We start from the raw sequence: 24,756 nt of genomic DNA, 5'->3' as shown, positions 1-24,756 counted from the left end.
AGAAGTGTCTGTCTTCTGGGCGGGGCTGGTGGTGGCAGCGGCCGTTCGCGTCTGTTGAACGGCTTGTGGGAGTCCTGCTGCTTCGGGCCAGGGCATAAAGTCTCTGAGAGGAACGTGTCTGTCCGGGGAGGAAAATGAGTTTAGCTCTGAGGTCGGTAGTCGTGAGGCGGCCGCGCTCCCCACGCCGCGGAGCGGGCCCCGGGCGTGCTCGCGTGCGTGTGTGGGTGTGGAAGGGAGGCCGTTGGGGCCGAGGTGAGGAGGGGGCTCGCCGGCCTGCCAGCCCCCAGCCCCCCGGGAGTGCAGAGCCCTGCAGGTGACCGGCCCGGCGCTCGCTGCCGAGGTGGTCGCCTGTGGCCGCGCACGGGGCTTTCGGCCTAGGGGGGTGGGCCGCGGGCGTGCGGTGCTGCGACCCCGCACCGCTGCCCACGGAGTCGCTCGCCCGTGTGCCCCCGGCCCCGCCGAATCGGAGACCCGCCCGGAGTCGGTGTCTTCTGTCCCGACCCTAGCCCTCGGTCTGTGCCCCACCCCACCCCCCGTGTCAGATAGCCTTGAAGGCAGGTGCTCAGAGACTGTGTTCCGCCACGGGTGGCCCTGGCTGCGGTCAGGTGTGGGCGGGGTCCGGACTTGCCCGCGGGCAGTCCGGGCAGGGGAATGGCTGACCCCGGCTGTGCCCAGGTGTGTGTCCACTCGGGTCTCTTGGGGAAGGTCTTCCTCAGCTCTGACGTACTGCACCTGCTGTCATTTGGTAGCCATCCCTATTGCCTTTTTTTCCCCCTTAAGATTTCAGAAACCAAAATAAGTTTTTTGTTTGTTTGTTTTTTTTTTTTTTTTAAAGATTTATTTATTTGAAAGGCAGAGTGAGTGACAGAAAGAGACAGGGAAAGAGATCTTGGATCCGCTGGTTCAGTCCTCAAAGGGCGTCCATGGTTGGGGTTGGCACAGGGGGGAGCCAGGAGCCCTGAACATGGCAGTTCACCTGAACATGCCACCCTCCTGGGTGGCAGGGGCTCAAGCTTTGGGGCCATCTTCCGCTGCCTTCCCGGGGAGCAGCTGGGACTCAGGGTTTGTGTTCCTTGGACCTGAGAGGCAGCCCTACCTGCTGGGCCACGATGCTGCCCGCCCCCCCCCATGGCTTTCACATGCAAATAAGATGATCTGTTATGAGACAATCAACTGGTTTTACATTTAGAATTTTTAAAACGTGTTCTTACAGAATTGGTGTTCTCATTTGAAACTCTGAAGCACTTCTACATCTGTCTCAGATGGAAGACATTCCTAACTTCCAAATAATTTTGCTTTTCATTTTCTTTACTCTTTTCCAGAGTTATGAGAAGTTTGACCTATAGTTTATAAGTTAAATGAGACAAGAATTTTCACATTTTTTGGAAGTAAGCACAAATGCTACATACCACTTTTTGATCTTTTAACATTCATGATATATTTAGACTCACTGCTTTGTTGGCTGACATGTTAATATTGATGGAAGAAACTACAAACAAAGTACCTAGATGTGATCCAAAATAGTTTTGAACTTACAATGCCAAAATATAGGTTAATTGATAAATTATTTGGCACTTTTTTGTAGTAATCTTGAAAACTTAATTACAAGAAATATACTGAAGTATAATAAATATTTATGTTGATTGTCAATTATGAATTCTACTTTGATTTGGATTTTTTTCCACTTTTGCAGAATGATATAAGTGTTGATTTGGTTTTGATTGAGGTTTTTGGTCTGAAAGTAATATTTCTGACCATTCTTTTTTTTTAAGGTTTTTTATTTATTTATTTGAGAGGTAGAATTATAGACAGTGAGAAGGAGAGACAAAGATCTTCCGTCTGTTGGTTCACTCCCCAGTGGCCGCAACGGCTGGAGCTGTGCTGATCTGAAGCCAGGAGTCTGGTGCTTCTTCCTGGTCTCCCATGTGGGTACAGGGGCCCAAGGACTTGGGCCATCTTTTACTGCTTTCCCAGGCCACAGCAGAGAGCTGGATTGGAAGAGGAGCAGCTGGGACTAGAACCAGTGCCCATAAGGGATGTTCGCACCACAGGTGGAGGATTAACCTACTGCGCCATAGTGCCAGCCTCCTCTGACCATTCTTGTTTCTGAGTTGGGAGGAGGGAAGGTTTGGTTCCCCCCCCCCCCCCTTTTTTTGAAACGTATATGAAAGAGTGACAGAGACAAAGTCAGAGAAATCTTCCATCTCTGAATGGCCGCTATGGCTGAGGCTGGGCCAGGCTGAAGCTAGTAGCCAAGAACTCCATTCAGGTCTCCCATTTGGGTGATTGAACCAACCACTTGAGCCATGCCATAGTTGTCTGCCTTCCCAGGTGCATTAGCAGAGAGCTGATTGGAAGTGAAGCAGCTGGGACCTGAACTGGCACTCATGTGCGATGCCAGTGTGGCAGGTGGTGGCTTAATCCATTGCATTGTGACAGTGGCCCTTGTTCCCCATTTCTGTCAGAGTTTCGGCTTCATACTGGGAAGTGTACATTCATAGAACTGTGGACTATGGAACAAGCAGGATGTCAACTCATACAGAAAAAATACTTTATCTTTCTTCAACATATTTCCTTTTTGGAAATTTAGAAAGTTGTTGATTGTTTAGTTTGCATAAGAGAATACGATTAGAGTGGACTAATGACTTTTTTGTTTCCATTTTATAGAAGTGAGCTTGTAGTAGACAAAACAAAGAGAAAAAAAAGAAGAGAGCTCTCTGAGGAACAGAAACAAGAAATTAAAGATGCCTTTGAACTTTTTGATACAGACAAAGATGATGCAATAGATTATCATGAACTAAAGGTAAAGTATAAAGTATATATTTATCTGTTAAAGTGATTTGCATTTTTGACAGCTTTAAAATACATTTATTTTATTTATTTATTTTATTTTTTTGACAGGCAGAGTGGACAGTGAGAGACAGAGACAGAGAGAAAGGTCTTCCTTTTCCTTTGGTTCACCCCCCAATGGCCGCTGCGGCCGGCGCACCGCGCTGATCCGATGGCAGGAGCCATTTGCTTATCCTGGTCTCCCATGGGGTGCAGGGTCCAAGGACTTGGGCCATCCTCCACTGCCCTCCTGGGCCATAGCAGAGAGCTGGACCGGAAGAGGAGCGATCAGGACTAGAACCCCGTGTGCCGGCGCCGCAGGTGGAGGATTAGCCTATTGAGCCGCGGTGCCGGCCAAAATACATTTCTATATAATTATTGTAACTGAACTGGTTTTGGAACTATGAAATCTTTTTAAGCATTCGTAGTTAGGTGCTATAGTAAAACAGAACCCCTAATGCAGTTGTATGAAAACGTTTTTGCATGGTAAAGTGAATGATATTTTAAATGTAAAAATACATTCCTATGAAAGATGGTTATTTTTCATTCACAAAAGTAATGGATTGGAAGCTATGGAATTTAAGCAGCTCTTATCATTATCATTCTTCCTGTTGGTTTTATTTAGATTTTGGTAACTCATGCTTTTTTTTTTCATACTGGGAGAGTGGGTTTTTAAGCTTTTAATTTAAACATGTTAGTAACACAATCTCAACCTACTTTCTGTAGTGCATGCATAATAAGTTGTTTGATGTTGAACACGTGCTAATGGAGAAAGATGTCAAATTCAAGGCTTAAAATTAGTTGTGGTGAGACACCAGCATCTTACATGTGTGCCAGTTGGAGTCCCAGCTAGCTGCTCTACTTCTGATTTAGCTCCTTGCTAAGACACTTGGGAAAACAGTGGAAGGTGGCCCGAGTACTTGGGACCCTGCACCTATATGGGAGACATAGATGGAATTCCAGGCTCCTGGCCTAGCCCAGCCCTGGTCACTGTGACCATCTGGGGAATGAACCCAGGATGAAAGATCTGCCTGTCCCTCTCTCTCTGTAACTCTGTCTTTCAAATATAAATTTTTTTGAAAGAAGTATTATTTATTAAAGATCTAAGGGGAAATTGGTATTTAAGGTTGTGTGGTTTTTACATTCAGCACAATTTGAAAAACAGCACTTTTGAGATTTTTAGTAGCCTTAATGGGTAGGTGAATAACTATCAATGTTCGTTTTGCGGCTTTATTTCTGGTAACTTTGTAAGGGATTTTAAAGGATTTCAGGTGGGGTAAGACATATGTAATGACAGGTTGGGATGTACGTGTGAAAGCAATACTAGGTGTGTTAAGTGCAACTTCCTTAGTCTTGCAGTCCTCTCTTTTCTCACATTTTAAAGAAATTACTCATTTGAGCAATTCTTCCATTATAGTGTCTCTGCCATTTGTTGCCATTGGTGTCTTGATTTGTGTGGGGCTATACTTCGTTCCTGGAGCCTCCTGAGTGGTTCCTTCACTTCTAGTTCACATTGTACCCTATCCTTAGATTTAGATCATTCTCAAACTCAACATATTGTTCAGTGCTCATAAAACTTTACTGATTGCTCATTGCCCATAAAGTTCAGATTTACTTGCTTTCTGTTGAATGCCTTCTGTATCATCTGCTTTTCTCATTTGCTAACTGCTTCACTCCATCTGAACTCTTCCCATTCAGGTGAGACTGCTCTGTTCACTGTTCCCCAACCCTATTCTTTGTTTCAGTGTCTTTTAACACCAGCCATGCTTGCTTGCTTGCTTTCTTTTTTTTTTTTTTTTAAGATTGATTGATTTATTTGCAAGGCAGAGTTACATAAGAGGGGTGGGGAAGAGAGAGATTGAGATTGAGATCTTCCATACACTGTTCACTCCCCAGATAACTGCAACAGTCAGGATGGCCCAAGCCAAAGACAAGAGCCTGGAGCTTCCACATGTGTGCAGGGGCCCAAACACTTGCACCATCTTATGCTGCTTTCCTAGATGCATTGTCAGGGAGCTAGATGGGAAGTGGAGCAGCAGGGACTTGATCTGGTGCCTATGTGGGATGCCAGCATTGCAGGCGATGGATTAACTCGTTATGCCACAACGTGGGACCCCCCCCCCCGCCCCGCCCCGCCTCCCCTTTCCCCGCAACCATCCTTTCTACATACCCACTACTACTCCTTGTCTGTCCACCAAGAAACAACTTGAATGCCTCCATATAAGACTGTAATGAGTAAAATGTCTTTCTTGTTAGTAGTGACAAAATCTCTTTTCTCTGGCTTCAGGGTCCTGGACTGTTTATTTGCTAACTGATCATGTAGGATCTGATGGTAATATTTCTTCTGTTGTGTAGCCTTATAATATTTATGCCACATCTTTTTCCCATTTTGGTTGTTAATCCCTTGAGAACAAATAAGTTGTTATGGCCTTTGTCAGGTGCCTATGCTGATGAACATATCCAGTGGCAGTGAAGATACCTTTCCCTACTATGACTCAGTATTCAAAAAATGACCCTCTGTTAATCCTCCTTCATTCCCCTCTTCTTTCAGCCCCAGGGATTGATGAAACGTCAGGGGCTTCTGTTTGGGGCTTCCTCAGCAGTGAGAAGATCCCCAGGTAGCTGTATGTGACTCACTTTCTGGTGCTGTCCCATGGGAAAAGTGTGACATGAGTGGGACAGCGTCTGCTTTCCAGCTGCCTGCTGGTGCTGTTGCAGTAACTGAATTAAGACTGGATTGTCAAAAAACAAAACAAAACAGATATGCAATATTTGAGTGAGCACTTAACATCTGCAAAGAAGGGAAATCAGAAAATCCAAGAATTGAAAAAACCCTAGAAGACCAGTGGCACACAACAATATTTCCTGATTGTGAACTATTTTCTAAACACTAACTTAGTGTTTAGAAAATGCAGCCCTAGCTTTTACAAGGTATTTATAAATATTCTGGGTCAAGGGAATACATACCATTGTTTAAAATAAAAATAAGGTATATTTGACTGTTTCTTAATTTCTTCTAATTATAATGATTTTTTTGTTTGTTTTTTAAAGATTTTATTTATTTGAAAGAGAGAGAAATGGAGACAGGGGAAGAGATGGAGAGGGAGAGATCCTCCATCTGTTGGTTCACTCCCCAAATGGCTAAAATGCCAGGGCTGGGCCAGACCGAAGGCGGGAGCTTCATCTAAGTCTCCATGTGGTGCAGGGCCCAAGGAATTGGGCCATCTTCTGTTGCTTTCTCAGCAGGTGCATTAGCAGGGAGCTGAATCAGGAGTGGAGCAGGCAGGACTCAGATGGCATGCCAGCATTGCTGGTGGCAGCTTAACTTATTATGCCACAGTACTCTTCCCCTGATGTTTCTCTTAAAGAGGGAAAGGCACTCTGTTTTCTTAAGACTTCTAACATTTTTCAGGTATGTATAGAAGGAGGTAAATAATACAGAAACCAGTCATGAAAGGGCTCTGAGAAGACTGGATTTGTCATTTCCATGGAGAATGGCAGAAGTTGGGTATTCCTGAAGTGTGATTATTAGTGGGGGGGGGGGATCTTCAGCATATCATGAAAAAATATACATGAATTTCAAAATTGCTTTATCCCAAAATATGCTTCTTTTAATTAAAAAATAGTTTGCTAAAATTATATGTGCATTGTCAGTTTATTGTATAGTATATTCTGTAAACACTTGATTAGTCTGTCATATAAAAAACAACCTATACATTGAAAGATTTCCTGTTTGATTTCAGCAGTGGAGAACTACACTAACACTTTGTTATTTTAGAAACATTCAGAAGAATTATATTTTATTAATGTGTTGCCATCTCTTTAAGATTTAAAAACTTCCTTAAGAATTGGAAATCACTTCTTTAGTAAAGAGTACTTTATAATTTGTTTTTCCTTTTTAATCCAAAAGGTGGCAATGAGAGCCTTGGGGTTTGATGTAAAAAAAGCTGATGTACTGAAGATTCTTAAAGATTATGACAGAGAAGCCACTGGGAAAATCACCTTTGAAGATTTCAATGAAGTTGGTATGTATTTTAATAAATAGTCTGTAGCCAGTAGTTAGGAAGGTATCTGATTAATACAAATTTTGTTTGCTTAATTTTCTGGATTATGGAATTTTTTAATTGAACATTGGTGTGTAATATGGCTCTTATGTCAGGTTTTTTCTTTTTTAACTCTTTAATTTTCAAAGAAAAATTATTGGCAGCTTTGCTGTGAAATTTATAGTTTTGTCTTCTGTTTTATTCTGAATATTCTAACCAAGGAACTATTGGGTAGCTTTTATGGAAAGCTTTTCCAAGTAATATGATTTATATTATGTGATAAAACTAAAAAGATGGTCAAAAATTTGTTTTCTTTTTTTTTTTTTTTTTTTTTATCTTTTATTTAATGAATATAAATTTCCAAAGTACGACTCATGGATTACAATGGCTTCCCCCCCCATACCGTCCCTCCCACCAACAACCCTCCCCTTTCCCATTCCCTCTCCCCTTCCATTCACATCAAGATTCATTTTCGATTATCTTAATATACAGAAGATCAGCTTAGTATACCTTAAGTAAGTATTTCAACAGTTTGCTCCCACACAGAAACATAAAGTGAAAAATAATAGATGATTTTTTTAAAATGATGATGAAATCAGATCAGACCTATTGTCATGTTTAATCCCAGTGAGAGTCAATTTTCTCTCAATAAAACAGAAAATTTGTATCCTGCTGTTTGGAAAACAATTCCCAGTACCTTTCTGGTATGTGATTTTTGTTGGCAAAGAGGAAGAGAAGGAAACTGGTAGCAGTTGATGTCCTTGGTTGTTGAAGTGCATGCCTTCAGGCTGACAGTTTATAAGGGGCTGTGTACTCTGGGTGACCTTGATCTCAGTGAATTAAGTCATCTGTTTAGTTGAGGGTGGAGTGTGGGAAGTAAGGGAGGCAGTTTGCCAACTGGAATCAGAAGAAAATACTTTAAAGTCATCAATGTATCATAGTTTATAATGGTTTAATATGGTTAAATTATTGCACGGTTGATTTTAGCGAAGTGTTTATAGCATATGTAGATTGTAGTTTTTCAGAATAGAAGATTTTGGAAAGACAGTTAATGTAACAATGTATTGTCTGTGACATACATAGAATGTATAAATAGTCAAGTTTATTTTCAGTGTTATTTTCTAAACCAATGATACCACTTTTGGTGAATCATAATATAGGCACAGCTAGATATTTTCAGATTATCTAAAAAATTTAGCAACAAATTAAATTATATGCACATACATACCATTACTTTAAATATTAAGCAAGAAGCAATATGAGAAGGAAAAAAAAATGGCAATGTGCAGACCCCAAACCCAGAGAAACAAGATTCATATCATTAGGTTTTTGTATTTGTTGTGTTTTTGTTTGTTTGCTTGTTTTGGTCTGAAAGCTCAAACCAAAAGCAGTTAAGCTGCGAGGTAGACCTAAGAGGAAGAAACTGTAGCACAGAGGATCCCCAGCTCAGGAACTGATAAATGACTGTTTGGAGAGGCATCTTTGGCTCTTTGGGGAACATATTCTTTCTTTTCCTCTAATTTCTAGAACTGGGGAGAGGAGGAGAGTCACCTTTATTCTCTCAGTTTGGCTGTTCTTCTGGAGTTTATGATCGTAGTATTCCAACTTTGAACTTAGTTTTTTTGTAGAACAGGGTTAGGATATATGGAAATAATGCAGGTATATTACCATTCCCCTTGTTCCTGCTATTGGGAAAGAGCTATAATTCAGGTGCATTAGACCCAGTAATAGTGGGTTAGCATGCACCACCTGGGAACCAGATCCCCAGGGTTCAGATCTTGGTTTTGCCACTTCCAGTTGTATATCTTGGTTATTGTACTGCCTTATTTTTAACTATAAAATGGGGATATTTGCACTCTCCAAAGTGTTCTTGTGAGGATTAATAAGTTAATTGTATGTAAAGCATTTAGAAATTGGCATAGTGTATAGTTAAGTGCTACGAAGTCTGAGTTTCATTGGCTGGAAATAATCATATATGCATCACTGAGAAATAAATATTGTTCTCTGCATATTTTTATGGTCTTTTTGTTTTAGTTGCCAGATATTTTAAGTACCATGTCATTATCATCAATAATTTTATAAAACATTTCATCTTGGGCAATTATAATTTTTTTAGGATTTATTTATTTATTTGAAATGGAGAGCGAGGGAGAGAGAAAGGTTTTTTCCATCAGTTGGTTCATTCCCTCAACAGCTGAAATAGCCAGGTGTGGATCAGGCTGACACCAGGAGCTGGGCCCTCCATCCGGGTCTCCCATGTGAATGACAGGAGCCCAGGTATGTGGGCCATCACCCGCTGTCCTCTTGGGTGCATTAGCAGGGAGTTGGATTGGAAGCAGAGTATCTGGGACCTGAACTGGCACTCTGCTATGGTGCCAGTGTTGCAAGCTACGTCTTAACCTGCTGCCACAATGTAGGCCCTGAGGGAGTGTAATTTTTTTTTTAAAGATATATTTATTTATTTGAAAGTCAGAGTTACACAGAGAAAAGGAGAGTAGAGAGAGAGGTCTTTCATCCGCTGATTCACTCCCCAGTTGGCCACAACGGCTGGAGCTGTGCCGGTTGGAACCCAGGAGCCAGGAGCTTCTTCTAGGTCTCCCATGCAGGTGTAGGGGCCCAAGCAGTTGGGCCATCTAATACTGTTTTCCCAGGCCTTAGCAGAGAGCTGGATCAGAAGTGGAGCAGCGGTACTCCAACCGATGGCCATATGGAATGCTGGCACTGCATGTGGCAGCTTTACCTGCTATGCCACTGCGCTGGCCCCTGAATATAATTTGAAAAGTGTGATTTTTATTAGTTGAGACCAGAGTCCCATGCCACCTCTGTTTTCTTGACATCTCGTTTTTTCTATCTTATTAGTGGAACAGAATAAACAGAAATACATCTTTTCTGTCTTATTAATAGAACAGAATAAATATCTTTGTCTTGACTCTCAAAGGCCATCTGTTAGGAGTAAAAATTTACTATTGGGGAATCAAGCAATGAAGAACTGTGTATTCTCCTTATTTGTTGATTGTTCTTAATTAATAACTGACCACATAATATCTGTTTTATACTTTGGGGCAAATGACTCCAAATCAAAATGTACCATCCATTACTGTCTCATGGATGTTTCTGGGTGAAGTCTGGCACTTTACTGGATTCTTCCCAGTAATAGAAAAAAACTGTAAAGCATATTTAATGTCAGTTTAGAGTCAAGTCAGCCCGAGGCCAATGAGTAACATAGGTGTTTTAGGAATCGCTAAGATCAAGATAAGTCATGTTTGTACTCTATTTTTAGCCATGTACTACTTATTATTTAATTGCATGGTTAGAGTAGACCATTATATCATTGTTCATTTTACTTATTTAACAAACACTGAGTTTCTTGGCATTAGGAACTGCACTGGTATGAGAAAGGGGAATTAAAAGTTACTAAGAGGTTCTTTTTAAGGAACTTACTATTTAAATATAGGTGACTACAAGCTATTGTACTATGTGGTAAATTATCGTTTTGTCCAGGGCAGGAATTGAGATACTAACCCTTGGCATAGATTTGCTTGTTGCCAGGACACTCACTCTGTTTTGCTGCTTTTGTGCTACCTTGGCAGAGTGAGTAGATTAGACAAAGAGTTTATGACCCCTGGAAAGTCTAAAATATTTACCATCTTGCCTTTTATGGGAAAGATTTCTCCATGCTGATAGACAGGGACTGGAGAAGACTTTGAAGAAGGGATCTTAATCTAGGCCTTTGGGATGTGAATAAGATTTCATTCCAAGGAGAAGATTTCAGGAGGAATAGAGAAAAGGCATTCCAAGAATAGAAGTCAGCGACAATGGAGTGGTACTAGAAGTGTACAACAGTCTTGGGAAAATTCCGGTAGCCCCTGGAACTGGAGGATAGGGAAATGATTGGAGAGGCAGGATTGGGCCGGTTTGGGGACATTTTGTGTAACATAAAGAGTTTGCACTCTAGTCAGCAAATGAATCATTGACAGTTATGAAGGAATGGATTATGATATTTTTTAGAAAGCGGATGAGAATATTGAAAGATGGATCAGAGGGAAAAGAGACTACAGACACAAAATACTAGACTTTTCATACTGAGGACGAAAAGAAAAATATTAAATTTAAGAGTAAAAACACCAATATCCTCAATATTAAAGGAGCTTATCAATGAGTAAGTTTATGGAATTCAAAATGATTCAGACTTTAAATATAGGAAACTAACAGTTAACAATACTGTTATCTTTTGGGGGTGGATGTGGAAATGAGGGGAATGGCGACCCCTACCACAGTCATGGGGGAAGGACGTAGAAATCCAGTATGCTGAGTGTAGGTTAACTGTGGAAATCCAGCATGCTGAGTGTAGGTTAACTGTAGAAATCCAGTATGCTGAGTGTAGGCTAACTGTGGAAATCCAGTATGCTGAGTGTAGGTTAACTGTGGAAATCCGGTATGCTGAGTGTAGGTTAACTGTGGAAATCCGGTATGCTGGGTGTAGGTTAACTGTAGAAATCCGGTATGCTGAGTGTAGGTTAACTGTAGAAATCCAGCATGCTGAGTGTAGGTTAACTGTAGAAATCCGGTATGCTGAGTGTAGGTTAACTGTAGAAATCCGGTATGCTGAGTGTAGGTTAACTGTAGAAATCCGGTATGCTGAGTGTAGGTTAACTGTAGAAATCTGGTATGCTGAGTGTAGGTTAACTGTGGAAATCCAGTGTACTGAGTGTAGGCTAACTGTGGAAATCCAGTATGCTGGGTGTAGGTTAACTGTGGAAATCCAGTATGCTGAGTGTAGGTTAACTGTGTTATGTTTGCATAGGAACTTCTAAAGCTACTGAGAAATAAAGCTCAAGTCATTTCTAGCCTCACTTCCAGTTATTTTTTAATTTACTTTTAATGTGATGTTTTTGAGTTTGCTGCATTCTAAAGTGGTTTTTATGTTTGTAAAGTCTAATTACTTTGATGAAGTATATTTCTGATCATATATTTAAATTATTTGAAGATGGAGTTACATGAGCAAAAATTTGGAGTTTAACAGATGATACCCACCTTGATTGCCAGTGTGTCGATTGCCTTATTACTTTGATTGAAAAAAAAAATTCTTGCCATTACGTTCTACTACATTGTAGGCCAGAAATAGAATGTGAAGGTGGATAAAAGAGTCACCATAAAGTTATTTACTGGATAATGCATTAGCTGTCCACAGTGAAGGCATTTGCAAGTCCTAAGAAAAACTGCATTATAAAGGAGAGTATTGATCAATGATTGCATAGAGCGTGAGTCTGAAGTAACTATAACAATTCAAGCAGTAGTGGGATAAGAATTTTTACATCTTGGAGCCCCATCTGTTCCCCAGATCGCCCTGTTGCTTCTGTAAGTGCATTAATACTTTCAGCAAGCTGCTTTTTTGGTTCACCTGTCATGTAAATTATTCAGTTGGTAACGAAAATTTCTTAATGCTTTTTTTTCCTTGTCCTTTGTTGTTGTTGGGATTAAATTCAAAATAAGTTGAGTATGAGCCATAGAGAAGGGTGGTATTTTATTTTGGTGTTATGGCTTTATATATGCCAACTACTTTTTGACTGAATATTTATGAGCTTTGATGATTTGCATACTTGTAGTAATATACTTCAGTTAGTTACTTGGAAACCTTTTTGTATAAAATTAATGGCTAAAAGAAAATTATGGAATATGTGTGTAGATGATATAACATTACTTGAATAGGAAGGTGCTTATTGAACCAAATACAGATGAAACAACAGTAAAACAGCAATTTGCTGGGGAGTTGGGTTGCCTTTTTTCATTCTGGATTCATTAGGTTTTATTTTCCTGTACTTTACATTTTTAAACAGTTGTAACTTTTTCAAATGACTTTATTTGAGAGGTAGTTACAGTCAGAGAGAGGGAAAAACAGGGAGAAAAGTCTTCCATCCTCTGGTTCACTCTCCAAATGACCACAGTGACCAGAGCTTGTCCGATCCGAAGCCAGGAGCCAGGAGTCTCCTCTGGGTCTCCCACGCGGGTGCAGGGGCCCAAGGACTTGGACCATCTTCTGCTTTCCCAGGCCATCAGCAAGAGGAGCAGCTGGAACATGAACTAGAGCCCATATGGGCGCCAGCGCCACAGGTGGAGGTTTAGCCCGCTGCGCACAGCACCGGACCCAACAGTTGAAATTTTTTAATGATTCTGTAAACTGCAACAGGATTAACTTTTTTTAAACATTGTTTCTTGTAGTGAGTCAAATAGCTTGTAAAAGTACATGAGATGTGCAAACGACTGAAATCTTTGCTTAATGTACACTAAACTGATCTTCTGTAAAAAAAAAAAAAAAAAAAAAAAAAAAGAAAGAAATTATCAATTCCCAACTTGACTCTCACTGGGATTAAACATGACAATAGGTCTGATCTGATTTCATCATCATTTAAAAAAAAATCATCTATTATTTTTCACTTTATGTTTCTGTGTGGGAGCAAACTGTTGAAATACTTACTTAAGGTATACTAAGCTGATCTTCTGTATATTAAGATAATCGAAAATGAATCTTGATGTGAATGGAAGGGGAGAGGGAGTGGGAAAGGGGAGGGTTGTGGGTGGGAGGGACGGTATGGGGGGGGGAAGCCATTGTAACACATGAGTCGTACTTTGGAAATTTATATTCATTAAATAAAAGATTAAAAAAAAAAAAGTACATGAGATGTATATTTAGATTTTTTCAAAATTTTATTTAGTAACTTAGAAAACTTTAATTCATTAATTTTTGCTTCAGTATGTGTTATTGTGGTTATGGATTAAAGACTGGTAATATAAAAAAATTAAGCTTACTAAATTGTTAGATATGGTTATATTTAGTATATTAACATATACTATCAGAATACACTATTACTGTTGAGCTCTGAAATTACATTTTGTTTAGTTGTTTGAGAGTTATTATCTTGTCTAAAAATGTTAGAGAGACTTCCTTTGTTTAGTTGTTTGGTGTGTTTGTGTGTGTGGCTTACTTAGTATAATAGATTCAATCTTTTTTTTAAGATTTATTTATTTATTTGAAAGGCAGAGTTACAGAGAAGCAGAGGCAGAGAGAGAGAAAGAGAGGTCTTCCATCTGTTGGTTCACTTCTCAACTGGCCACAATGGCCAGAGCTGGGCCGAACCAAAGCAGGAAGCCCAGAGCTTCCTCCAGGTATCCCACGTAGGTTTAGAGGCCCAAGGACTTGGGCCATCTTCTGGTTTTCCAGACCATACCAGAGAGCTGGATCAGAAGTGGAGCAGCCAGGACTTGAACCGGCACCCGTATGGGATGCTGACACTGCAGACAGTGGGTTTACCCACTACGCTACAGCATCAGCCACAGATTCAGTCTTTGTAACTGCTTTTCACGTTTTGGAAATTCAAGATGCTCTTCTAGCAGAAGGTGTTGTGGTGCAATGGGTTAAGCTGCCGCCTGGGACACCTATGTCCCATATTTGAGTAGGGTTTGAGTCCCAGCTCCTCTGCTCCTGATTCAGCTTCCTGCTAATGCTCCTGGGAGGCAGCAGATGATGGCCTGAGTACTCAGGCCCCTGCCACCTATGGGGGAGACCCCAATGGAGTTCCAGGCTCCTGGGTTCCATCTAGTTTAGCTCAGGCTGCTGCAGGCATTTGGAGAGTGAACTAGCTGGTGGAAGATCCATCTCTCTCTGACTCTCCCTCTCGGTTTCTCTGCCTTCCATATAAATAAATAAATCTTAAAAATAAAAAAGAGTTCTTGTAATCATGTGAAATGTTCGTCTCTTGTCTGAGATTGTGCCTATATCAATGATGGCTGTGATTTTGTTAATCTTTCGTTTTTAAATTTGGGAAAGAATTAGTTTTAGCAATAAGTGTAGTCAGCAAACAGCTTTTATTTAGTTTCTTCTAATTGTGTTGATATGTCTCTGTAACTAGGTTACAAATGTGTAGACTTGTGTGCTTAATGTCAGTGGAGCTTAGTACGACTTTTGATAATAGTAGACCGTAAGTAAGGAAAGTATGAGAATAGCCCTGTTTATTTTGCCTTCACGTGATACAGTTTTGCTTGCTCTTATAAGTCAAATTGTTGATAATAAAAAGGTTTATATAATATCAGTTTTTTTTTCTGGCCGGCGCCGCAGCTCACTAGGCTAATCCTCCGCCTTGCGGCGCCAGCACACCGGGTTCTAGTCCCGGTCGGGGCGCCGGATTCTGTCCCGGTTGCCCCTCTTCCAGGCCAGCCCTCTGCTGTGGCCAGGGAGTGCAGTGGAGGATGGCCCAGGTGCTTGGGCCCTGCACCCCATGGGAGACCAGGAGAAGCACCTGGCTCCTGCCATCGGATAGGCGCGGTGCGCCGGCCGCAGCACGCCGGCCGCGGCAGCCATTGGAGGGTGAACCAATGGCAAAGGAAGACCTTTCTCTCTGTCTCTCTCTCTCACTGTCCACTCTGCCTGTCAAAAAAATAAATAAAAATAAAAAAAAAATCAGTGTTTTTTCTAATATCAATTTGGTTTTTCTAATTTCACATTTATTTGGATTTGAGGAAATAACATGACATTTTATTGTCACATTAAATGTTGACATACTCATAGCTTTGATTGTCATCCAATGTTTAGTTGACCTTACAAATGAAAGCCTTTGTGATAATGAAGGCTTAAAAAGTTTCTTTTTAACTGCAGTGACAGACTGGATATTGGAAAGAGATCCACATGAAGAAATCCTGAAGGCATTTAAACTATTTGATGATGATGATTCAGGGAAAATCAGCTTGAGGAATTTGCGACGTGTTGCCAGAGAACTGGGTGAAAACATGAGTGATGAAGAGCTGCGAGCTATGATAGAGGAATTTGATAAGGATGGTGATGGAGAAAGTAAGTTTTGGGTAAAACATGTTTGTAGTGTCATGATGCTGTGCATCTAATACATGTTTCTGAAACTTAAAGACCTTCAAGACCCCTTGCAAGCTATCACTTATTCAGTGTATTTGTTGTTCAACCTGTAATGAGCTGTGTGCATACTCAATTTAGAGTGAAGTGGATTGTAATACCAATGACATGAGAGTCCATACTTCAGGTAGGTACTTTACTATTCTCTGAAGATGAAACATCTCTGAAATTTCAGCTTCTTAGTAAAACTTTGATGCCTCTTTCCTTAACCTGTGTGCATGTCTAAGCTCTTAGGAAGTTGCCTTGATTTTACCCTTCAGATGTTGATAGTTTATTTTTTACTTTGTCCACTGCTGCTGTCCTAGCTCAGAACCTAATTTCTTTTCAAGAATATTATGTTAGCCTTTATTTTGAGTGCCGTGTCCCATGTGCTGATTGCTACATAGTGACATAGACAGATACGGTTCCTGCCTTCCCTTTGTAGTCTCTTGTCTCCTCTCTTCCCATACTCTAGGCCAATAAGCCTCTGATTGCTACTTCTTCAGTCTATTGATTGTATAGACATCAAATCTAAAATACAGATTTGATGATGCCATTCCTGTGTGCTAACACAGAATGATTCCTCGCTGCCTCCAGCCTGAAGTTCAGAACCTTTTGTCATCTGTTCCACGTTAGTAACTAGTTTTATTTCCCACTGTATTCTACTTTAACCCTCCCTTTCCATATGTACATACTTTGACAATACTCTTGAGTATTTAGAAAAGATGCTTTGAAGCTGTGCCTTTTGTCATCTGTGCCTTTTGTCAGGGCTTTTCTTGATCTCAGAATGCACTAATTGCTGCCGTGTGTCTGCTAAAATGTTGCTCTTTGTCCCAGGTACATTTTAAATGCCATATTTTTCTCAAAATCCACCCCTAATGCCTCTGACTGTATGAATTATGAGACTTCCATTGAGGGCCCGTAGTGTATAGAGGAGCAAACTGGAAACTTTAACTTTTGGTTGCAAACCACATTTTGTTTAGAAATACAAACTGCTTTTTTACTTTCCTACTTCTGTGGATTTTAGTAATTCTATGTTTGTGAATTTTTCACTCTGCAGTTTCTAACAGCAATGAACATATTTGTTATATTTATTGAATAATAAACATGATAAGTGTGGAGTTAAAGGCAAACCAGTACTATACAGGAAAGCTGTGGTAATGATATAGAAAGGATTGTGTCCCCATCATCACAATACAGCTTTTTGGAAAAATATATGAAACATTTAAAAAAGACCAACTGGATCATTTTAAAATAATTTTAAAATTTAAATAAGTGATTTAGCAGTAACTGTTTCTTACATCTGTGTGTAGCAGAAGCGTGCATTATGTTACTTATCATGATAACTTTTGTAGATGTAGTATTATACCTTTATATGCATATTATAGATTGGTGAATAGTACATGAAGCAACAAAGCTTTGAGCAATTAATAATCTGCTGAGGTTATTACAGAGTAATGCATGGCAGAGCCGTAACTCAAACTCAGATCTCCATCATGACAACCAAGGTTTTTTTTTTCTTTAAAAAATTGTTTTCATTCTTATTTTACTTGAACGACAGACACAGATCTATCTGCTGGTTCACTCCCCAGGTGTCTGCATTAGCCAGGGCTGGACCAGGCCAAAGTCAGGAGCTGGGATCTCAGTCTCTCACACCGAGTTGTAGGGTCCTAAATACTAGAGCCCTCTAGACTGTGCATTAGCCAGAAACTGGAGTGGGAGTGGAGGAGCCAAACCAAGCACTCTGATCCTGGACATGGGCATCCTAAATGGCATCAGAACTACTGAGCCAAACACGTGCCCCAAAGAACAGGCTTTTAAATATGAAGAGTACTGTATTTGGCTATCATGTAAAATATTAACTAGGCATCCATGTTTAGGGATTTTAAAATTGCATACTATTGAAGTAGTACATTAGCAACACATTCAGCTGGCACTTTCAGTGCTAAACTTTGTTTTTTCTCCTTCAAAATCAGATGATCTCCGACGTACTTAATTTTTTTAAAAGATTTATTTTTAAATTATTTTGAAAGAGAGGCAGAGATAGAGAGAGAGAGAGAGAGAGAGAGGTCTTCCATCTACTGGTTCACTCCCCAAGTGGCCGTTACGGCTGGAGATGAGCCTATCTGAAGCCAGGAGCAGGATCTTCCTCCAGGTCTCCCACATGGGTACAGGGGCCCAAGCACTTAGGCCATCGTCCACTGCTTTCCCAGGCCATATCAGAGAGCTGGATCTGAAGTGGAGCAGGGGGGACTTGAACTGACACCAGTATGGAATGTCGGCACTGCAGGCTGGGGCCTTAACCCACTGTGCCACAGCGCTGGCCCCTGAGGCACTTAATTGACTTAATTCTCTCAAATCTTGCCAGCTTCCTGTAATAAGATCTGCCCTGTGAAATGATGGAGTAACAAGAAAACAAATGTCATATTTGCTCGAGTCAATAATTGTCTAATCAGATCCTTATTTTAACTGGGCATCATGCTGGATTTAGTAAGCTTTTAAATACATAAAACCACATGTTCAGAGGTATCACATATTCTCTTTTAATTACCTGAAAGCTCCCTGGTAGCAGTTATGTAGCTAGTTTAATTTCCTTAATCCCTACATTTTGAACTTAAGTGTTAGGTTTTTAGATATGAAACCATGGCATAGCTTCAAATACTTTTGAATGCTATTATCCTTGAAATTTTTATGTAAAACATAAAGATTACATGTTTTTTGGTCTTAGAACTTCTATATGAAGCTTAATTTGAAATTCAAGTAATTAAATTTTATAGATTAAGGAAAAGTTGTAAGTCTTTATGTAGCAAAACAGTACTTTTCATATTTTGCATATTTTAATTATGTCTCATATTATTAAAATGACATTGTTAAATCATTGTAAGGCTGTTTTCATTATTTTTTTTTAAGATTTATTTATTTGAGAAGCAGAGTTATGGAAGGCAAGAGGGAGAGACAGAGAGAGGTCTTCCATAGCAGAGAGCTGGATCAGAAGAGGAGCAGCTGGGACTTGAACCGGTGCCCTTTTGGGATGCTGGGACAACAGGTGGCGGCTTTACCCCTACGCCACAGCGCCGGCCCTAGTCAAGGGGTCTTAAGTGAGGTATGCACTGGTTAAATAGTTGAACTTTTAAAAATTAAGGATATTGAAGCCAGCGCTGTGGAGCAGTAGGTTAATCCTTTGCCTGTGGCACTGGCATCCCATATGCGTGCCAGTTCTAGTCCAGGCTGCTCCTTTTCCAATCCAGCTCTCTGCTGTGGCCTAGGAAGGTGGTAGAAGATGGCCCAAATGCCTGTACCCCTGTACCTGCGTGGGAAACCCAGAGGAAGCTCCTGGCTCTTGGCTTCAGATTGGCTCAGCGCTGGCTGTTGTGGCCATTTGGGGAGCGAACCAGCGGATGGAAGACCTTTCTCTCTGTCTCGTTCTCTCTGTCACTGTCTGTAACTCTGCCTCTCAAAGAAGCAAGTAAAATATAAAAAAAAAAAAAGAGGTATATTATTCAAAAGCATTTATTTAACTGCAGAGATTACAGCTCATTTCTCCCAGTGTGTAAGATCTTTAGAAGTTGTTACAAGTGTTATAGATTTTTATATTCTGTTCTTACCAGGTCTGTTGTAGTATCTTGTAGATATGTGATACTGAATACATGGATTTGTGGTTCTCAGATTCTGGACAGCTCGTTCTTCTTTTTAAACTTTATTTGTTTTTTATTTTTTAAGATTTATTTTATTTATTTGTAAGGCAGAGTTATGGTTGGGGGAAAAGAGAGAGATCTTCCACCTGTTGGTTCAATCCTCTAATGGCCACAACTTCCAGGGCTGGCCCAGGAGCTTCTCCTGGGTCTCCCATGAGGGTGCAGGGTCTCAAGGACTTGGGCCATCCTCCACTGCTTTCCCAGGCACATTAGCAAGGAGCTGTGTGGGAAGTGGAGCAGTCAGACTTGAACCTGTGAGCATATGGGATGCTCCCATGGCAGGCAGTGGTTTTACCTGCTGTGCCACAATGCTGGCCCCAGCTCATTCTTAACACATAGCTTATTTTTGTTAGGCACAACTGTTTTCTTTCTGTAACTATGTTTCTGAGGCTGTTCATCTACCTCAGCTCTCTTTCCATCATCTTTCCAAATTCTGTATTTTTATTTAGAGACCAAATCATGATTACTTTTTAACCTGAATTTTTCTGTCAGTAGTGAGTTTTCACATTATGATGGATTTTGATTTTCCAATTGATACTGGTTTGTATTTTAGTAATAGATCACATATTGTGTTATATAGTGTTTCTTCTTGTTATAAAATCTGACTAACAGAATTACTGAAACTGGTTTTCTATGTAGTTTCTGTGACCAGAATATTCTTTTCATTCCTTATGAACACATTTTATCTTCTCAACATTTTAAAATTAATTTTAAAATCTTCATTTTGAATATCTTCAAATATAGAGAAAAGCGGTTCGATTACCATAGTAAGCACCGATGTACCTTCTGCCCAGCTTCAGTGAATATATTGCTGTATTTGCTGCATCTTTTTCTTTCTGAACGATTTGGAAAGGAGTTCCTTATATCAAGAACTTGACCCCCTAATGTTTTAGCACGTGTTTACTAAGAACATTGTCTTTCATAGCTATCAGACTGTTATACCTAATAAAATCAGAAATAATTTTATGATGTTGTCTAGTATCTTCGTCACGTCAGTTTAATTTGACATATAAATAAGTCCTGAGTAGGAACTCTGGTGTGTGTTTTTGCATATTCCACTCACTAAGCATGTAAAGATGTTTGTGTCAATGGAATGTTTTCGTATATCACCATCTAGGGCATTAAAGAGTTAGAAACAACCCAAAGCACTCTCTCATAGTTGGTGTTCTCAGATGAAGAACATGAGATGTAGAATTGTTCTGGGCAGTGCTATGTCTGGAAGCTAAGTCTCTTATTTTTCACTAGTATTTTTTTTAATCATTTTCAAAATTTTCTTTCAGAACTTGTGCTTTGTTAAGGTGTATTAATTCTTGGGGCCCATGAACTCCACTGTTTCACTAAGTGGAAGCATTCTTTCCTGTCGGTTTCTATGAATTGTTGTGTGTACATTGGTTTTTAAAAATTGTACTTAGTAAGATTATTCAATTTTCTGTTTATTTTTAAGTTGCTGACTTAAACGTTGTGCTTTATAAATTAGAGATTCTTAATGAATTTTATTGATGATTTTGCTAAACTAACAAATGGTCTTTACCAGTGATTATTTCCTGTATTTCCATCTGTATTTTATAGTTGTTACTTGATCATTAAGATTAAATCTCTTTTAAAAAATTTTATTTGTTACACAAGTTTCGTGTATTTTATATATACAGATTTAGGGACATGGTGATACTTCCCATCTTATACTCCCTCCCACCCATGCTCCAACCCTTCCTCTTCCTCCCTTTCCCATTTGCACTCCTAATGTTTACAAAACTCTACACTAGGTAAAAGAGTTCAACAAATGGTATGAAAACAAAAAAAAAATTATTCCTCAGCAGAGGAGACAAGGGTAAACAATCATTGAATCTCAGAATGTCCATTTCTCTCTAATACATACATTTTAGGTACTCTGTTAGTTACCTTGGATCAGGGAAAGCATATGGTATCTGTCTTTTTGGAACTGACTTATTTCACTAAGTATAATGGTTTCCAGTTGTGTCCTTTTTTTTTTTTTTTTTTTTTTACAGTTAAATAGTACTCCACAGTGTATACCATAATTTGTTTATCTAGTCAACATTTGATGGACATCTGGATTGATTCCATATTTTAGTTATTTTGAATTATGCTGCAATGAACATGGGGGTATAGATAATTAAATAGGTCTTTTAGTCCATTCTCTCTTTCCAGACCTTTGGGAACTTCTAAGACTCATATGTTGGGTCATTAGATAGTATTCCATAAATCTTCAACACTGTTTTGAAGTTTTTTAATTTCTTGTTGTTTTTGGTCTGATTGAAAAATTTCCAATGATTTGTCTTCTAGCTCAGATACTCTTCTGCCTCACCATGTCTGTTATTGAGGCTTTCCATTGCCTTTTTTGTTTGATCTATTGAATTCTTCATTTCTGATATTTTGTTTTGATTTCTCTTTAAAATCTTAATTTCCTGGGAAAAATTTTCATTCACGTCAGGTATGGTTTTCTTTAGTTCGTGGATTTGCTTCTGATTGCTTTTGAGTAATCCTATGATTGATTTTTTGAACTCTGTTTCCGGCATTTCATCAGTGTCTTTGTCTTCACATGGTGTCTTTCTTGTTTTTATTTCTTGAATTTATTTATGTATTTTTAGGTATTTGTGGAGTTACTTGTTGTTTTTTTCCTCTGAAGGATCTAGCTTTCAAATGTTCCTCTGTGGCTTAGAGGAATGTCTGCACTTTCAGTGAATACCAAGAAGTGTATGGTGGGTGTGGCCAGGGAGCTCTGATCAGTGCTCCAGGGTGGGTGTGGTAGATCTCTTGTTAACAGAAGGGGGAGAATGGTCACTTCTGTTGGTGTGATCACTCTTTCACCTCCTCTCCTCCAAGCTGCGTAATGCCCAGGTGTTAGCCTGCAGTGGTTTCTACACTCATCTGTGCTGCCTCTAAACCACACAAATGATCTGATCTGCGCAGTCCTCACTCTGAGCATGGGTCCTGTTGCAGTGATCTGCCCCATGCAGCCAAGGTGCTCCGAGCATGTTGAGCTGCACTCAGTGATTGCCCAAAGACCCAGTTACACACTGTACCCTCTGTGGTAGCCACCAAGTCCTCACAGTCTCAGCACACAAGACTCCCCCACTCACTGGGTGCAGAGGATCCAGTCATCAGAGTGGTAAATCTTCTCTGAGCTAGCTCTGCCTAGGCGGCTTGAGCCCCAGAGCCTGTAGTATTTGGGAGGCTGGGCATGCGTCACAGTCCTATGTGGGTGCCCAGCTAGCTGCCTGTCAATCCACCCAGCCAGGCTCAAAGTCAGTGGGGACTGCGGATTTTCCTCTCCTGTAGAATCTCTGGATCACCTGCATATGCAAGAACCACTGGCCGAATGTTGCCCTCTCCCTGCTGAGAAGATGTCGTCATTTTTCATCCAGTTGCTATGCGTGTGCACAAAGGATTCTGCAGCTTCTACCAAAGGCCAATATGGTGCCCGCCCTTTCTCTGCCAGGCAGTGCTTGCCATTGTGGGGAGGATAGGGGGAGATAAATGTGCCCCTTTTACTTCACTTCATCTAGCCCCTAGGACTCCAGTCCAGACTCATGCCACGCTCTTCCTCTGCTATATCACCATGTGTTGCTGCAGTCTGGTCTCACCTCCATCTCCAGGCTGCTGCAGTCATGGTTGTTTCTGTGTTTGTTCTGCAGTTCACACCCTCCACACAGATCCATGGCATTCCTCTTCCTTGTGTAGGATTTCTCTTTAAAATAGGCTTTTAAAGATATAAAAGTTAAATGGTGCTGGCATTGTAGCATAGTGGGTTAAGCTGCTGGCATCCGATATGGGCGCTTGTTTGAGTCCTGGCTTCTCCAATTCTGATCCAGTTTCCTTAGGCCCCTGCACCCACGTGGGAAACCAGGAAGAAGCTCCTGCATCCTGGCTTCCGACCAGCCTAGCCCCATCTGTTGCAGCCATTTGGGGAATGCACCAATGGATGGAAGATCTCTCTTTGTCTCTCACTCTTTCTCTTTGTAACTCTGCCTTTCAAATAAATAAAATAGATTTTTAAAAATAAATAACTAAATGGATGTATAAAAATTCAAAAAAACAATATGACTTTTTTTTCTACTTTTGTTCCATAGAATTCTAATTTATATCCATGACATGTTCAAGCTTGTTTATGAAGAGAGAGTTTGCTAAATAGTAAAATAAAGATTATAAAGATGGTTGTTTAGCCACTGTGTACAACTATTATAGTGATGATTGACTTTTTTGATAACAGAATGTTCTGTATTTTTTCCAGTTACTATTATAGAATATTAATTTATAATGTTTCTCACATTTTATGGGCTTTTGTGTTCAAGAAGTTCTATTTAATAAACATTTAATTTCCTAAAGTAAAAGTAGCCATATCTTGAATTAAAAATTTTGTGTAATACAAAAATTTTTGAGTAGTGTACAATGGTTATTGTAGTCTCTGAAAAAATAAAATTTCTGTATTTTTGACTGATGTATTTTCTTTCTTACCACAGTAAATCAAGAGGAGTTCATTGCTATTATGACGGGTGACATTTAAAGAATTACAAGGATAAACACATGAGAATGTTGCAGTTACCATCTTGTATTCTATTTCTGTGCCTGGAGCCACGTTTAAAAAATCTGTTTTTCTTTTTCTTTTTTCCAGAAGGACCAAAAAATAAGAAATGTTATGTATTTCTGTTTTATTACTGTTAAGTTTCTTTATAGGAACAACATTGTTAATATGCAGTAATTTAGCTTTGTATTTATAATATAGCTTTTATATAAAGTTTTAAAGGATCAAATCATGTGGTACACATTCTTTGAAATTTTTTTATTTCATATTAGTAGTGACTTTATTTTGGTGCACACAGTTTCAGACTTCTATTAATAAAATGTTTATTAGTATTTTAAAAGTTTGGTAAATTTCCTGTCTTATTTTGATTTCTAAGTTCTATTAACTCTCATATCTATTTTTAAGTCTTTTCTCTTTACATTTTTCTAGTTTATGAAACAAAAGTTGAATTACAACTATCAGTAAGATTTCATGAGGTTTAATAATTTATGTTTTAGTACAAGATTACTGAACATAGGCCTAATTACATTTTTAAAAAAGCTTTTATTTAAGTTATACAAGTTTCATGTATTTCATGTATTCAGATTTAGGAACATATTGATACTTCCTACCCTGTACTCCCTCCTGCCCATGCTCCAACCCTTCTCCCTTCTCCCTTCTCCCTCTCCCGTTCCCACTCTTATTTTTTACAAAGATCTACTTTTAAGTTTACTTAATGATTGTAGATTTACCCCTACATTAAATAAGAGTTCA

The 24,756-nt window shown here is 39.7% G+C and overlaps 1 protein-coding gene across 3 annotated transcripts; it reads left to right on the top strand.

Moving 5' to 3' along the window:
• Nucleotides 1–39: 39 nt before the first annotated feature.
• Nucleotides 40–24,343, top strand: CETN3 (centrin 3). 3 transcript variants are annotated; one of them, XM_002713912.6, is made up of 5 exons: nt 40–151; nt 2,668–2,803; nt 6,740–6,854; nt 15,523–15,714; nt 23,942–24,343. In XM_002713912.6, the coding sequence occupies exons 1-5, from the start codon at nt 135–137 to the stop codon at nt 23,983–23,985; spliced, it is 504 nt and encodes a 167-aa protein (XP_002713958.1). In that variant the 5' UTR covers nt 40–134; the 3' UTR covers nt 23,986–24,343. The 3 variants fall into 3 exon arrangements, with proteins under 3 accessions (XP_002713958.1, XP_089169132.1, XP_051709577.1); XM_089313006.1 differs by having other exon boundaries at nt 23,294–24,343; XM_051853617.3 differs by lacking the exon at nt 23,942–24,343 and adding an exon at nt 18,679–20,429.
• Nucleotides 24,344–24,756: the final 413 nt, after the last annotated feature.

The sequence above is a fragment of the Oryctolagus cuniculus genome, chromosome 14, assembly GCF_051225735.1.
Source record: "Oryctolagus cuniculus isolate XC-2025 breed Fujian yellow rabbit chromosome 14, ASM5122573v1, whole genome shotgun sequence".
NCBI lineage: Eukaryota > Metazoa > Chordata > Mammalia > Lagomorpha > Leporidae > Oryctolagus > Oryctolagus cuniculus.
The sequence above is the reverse complement of the archived record's forward strand: the minus strand, read 5'-3'. Positions and strand labels throughout refer to the sequence as shown.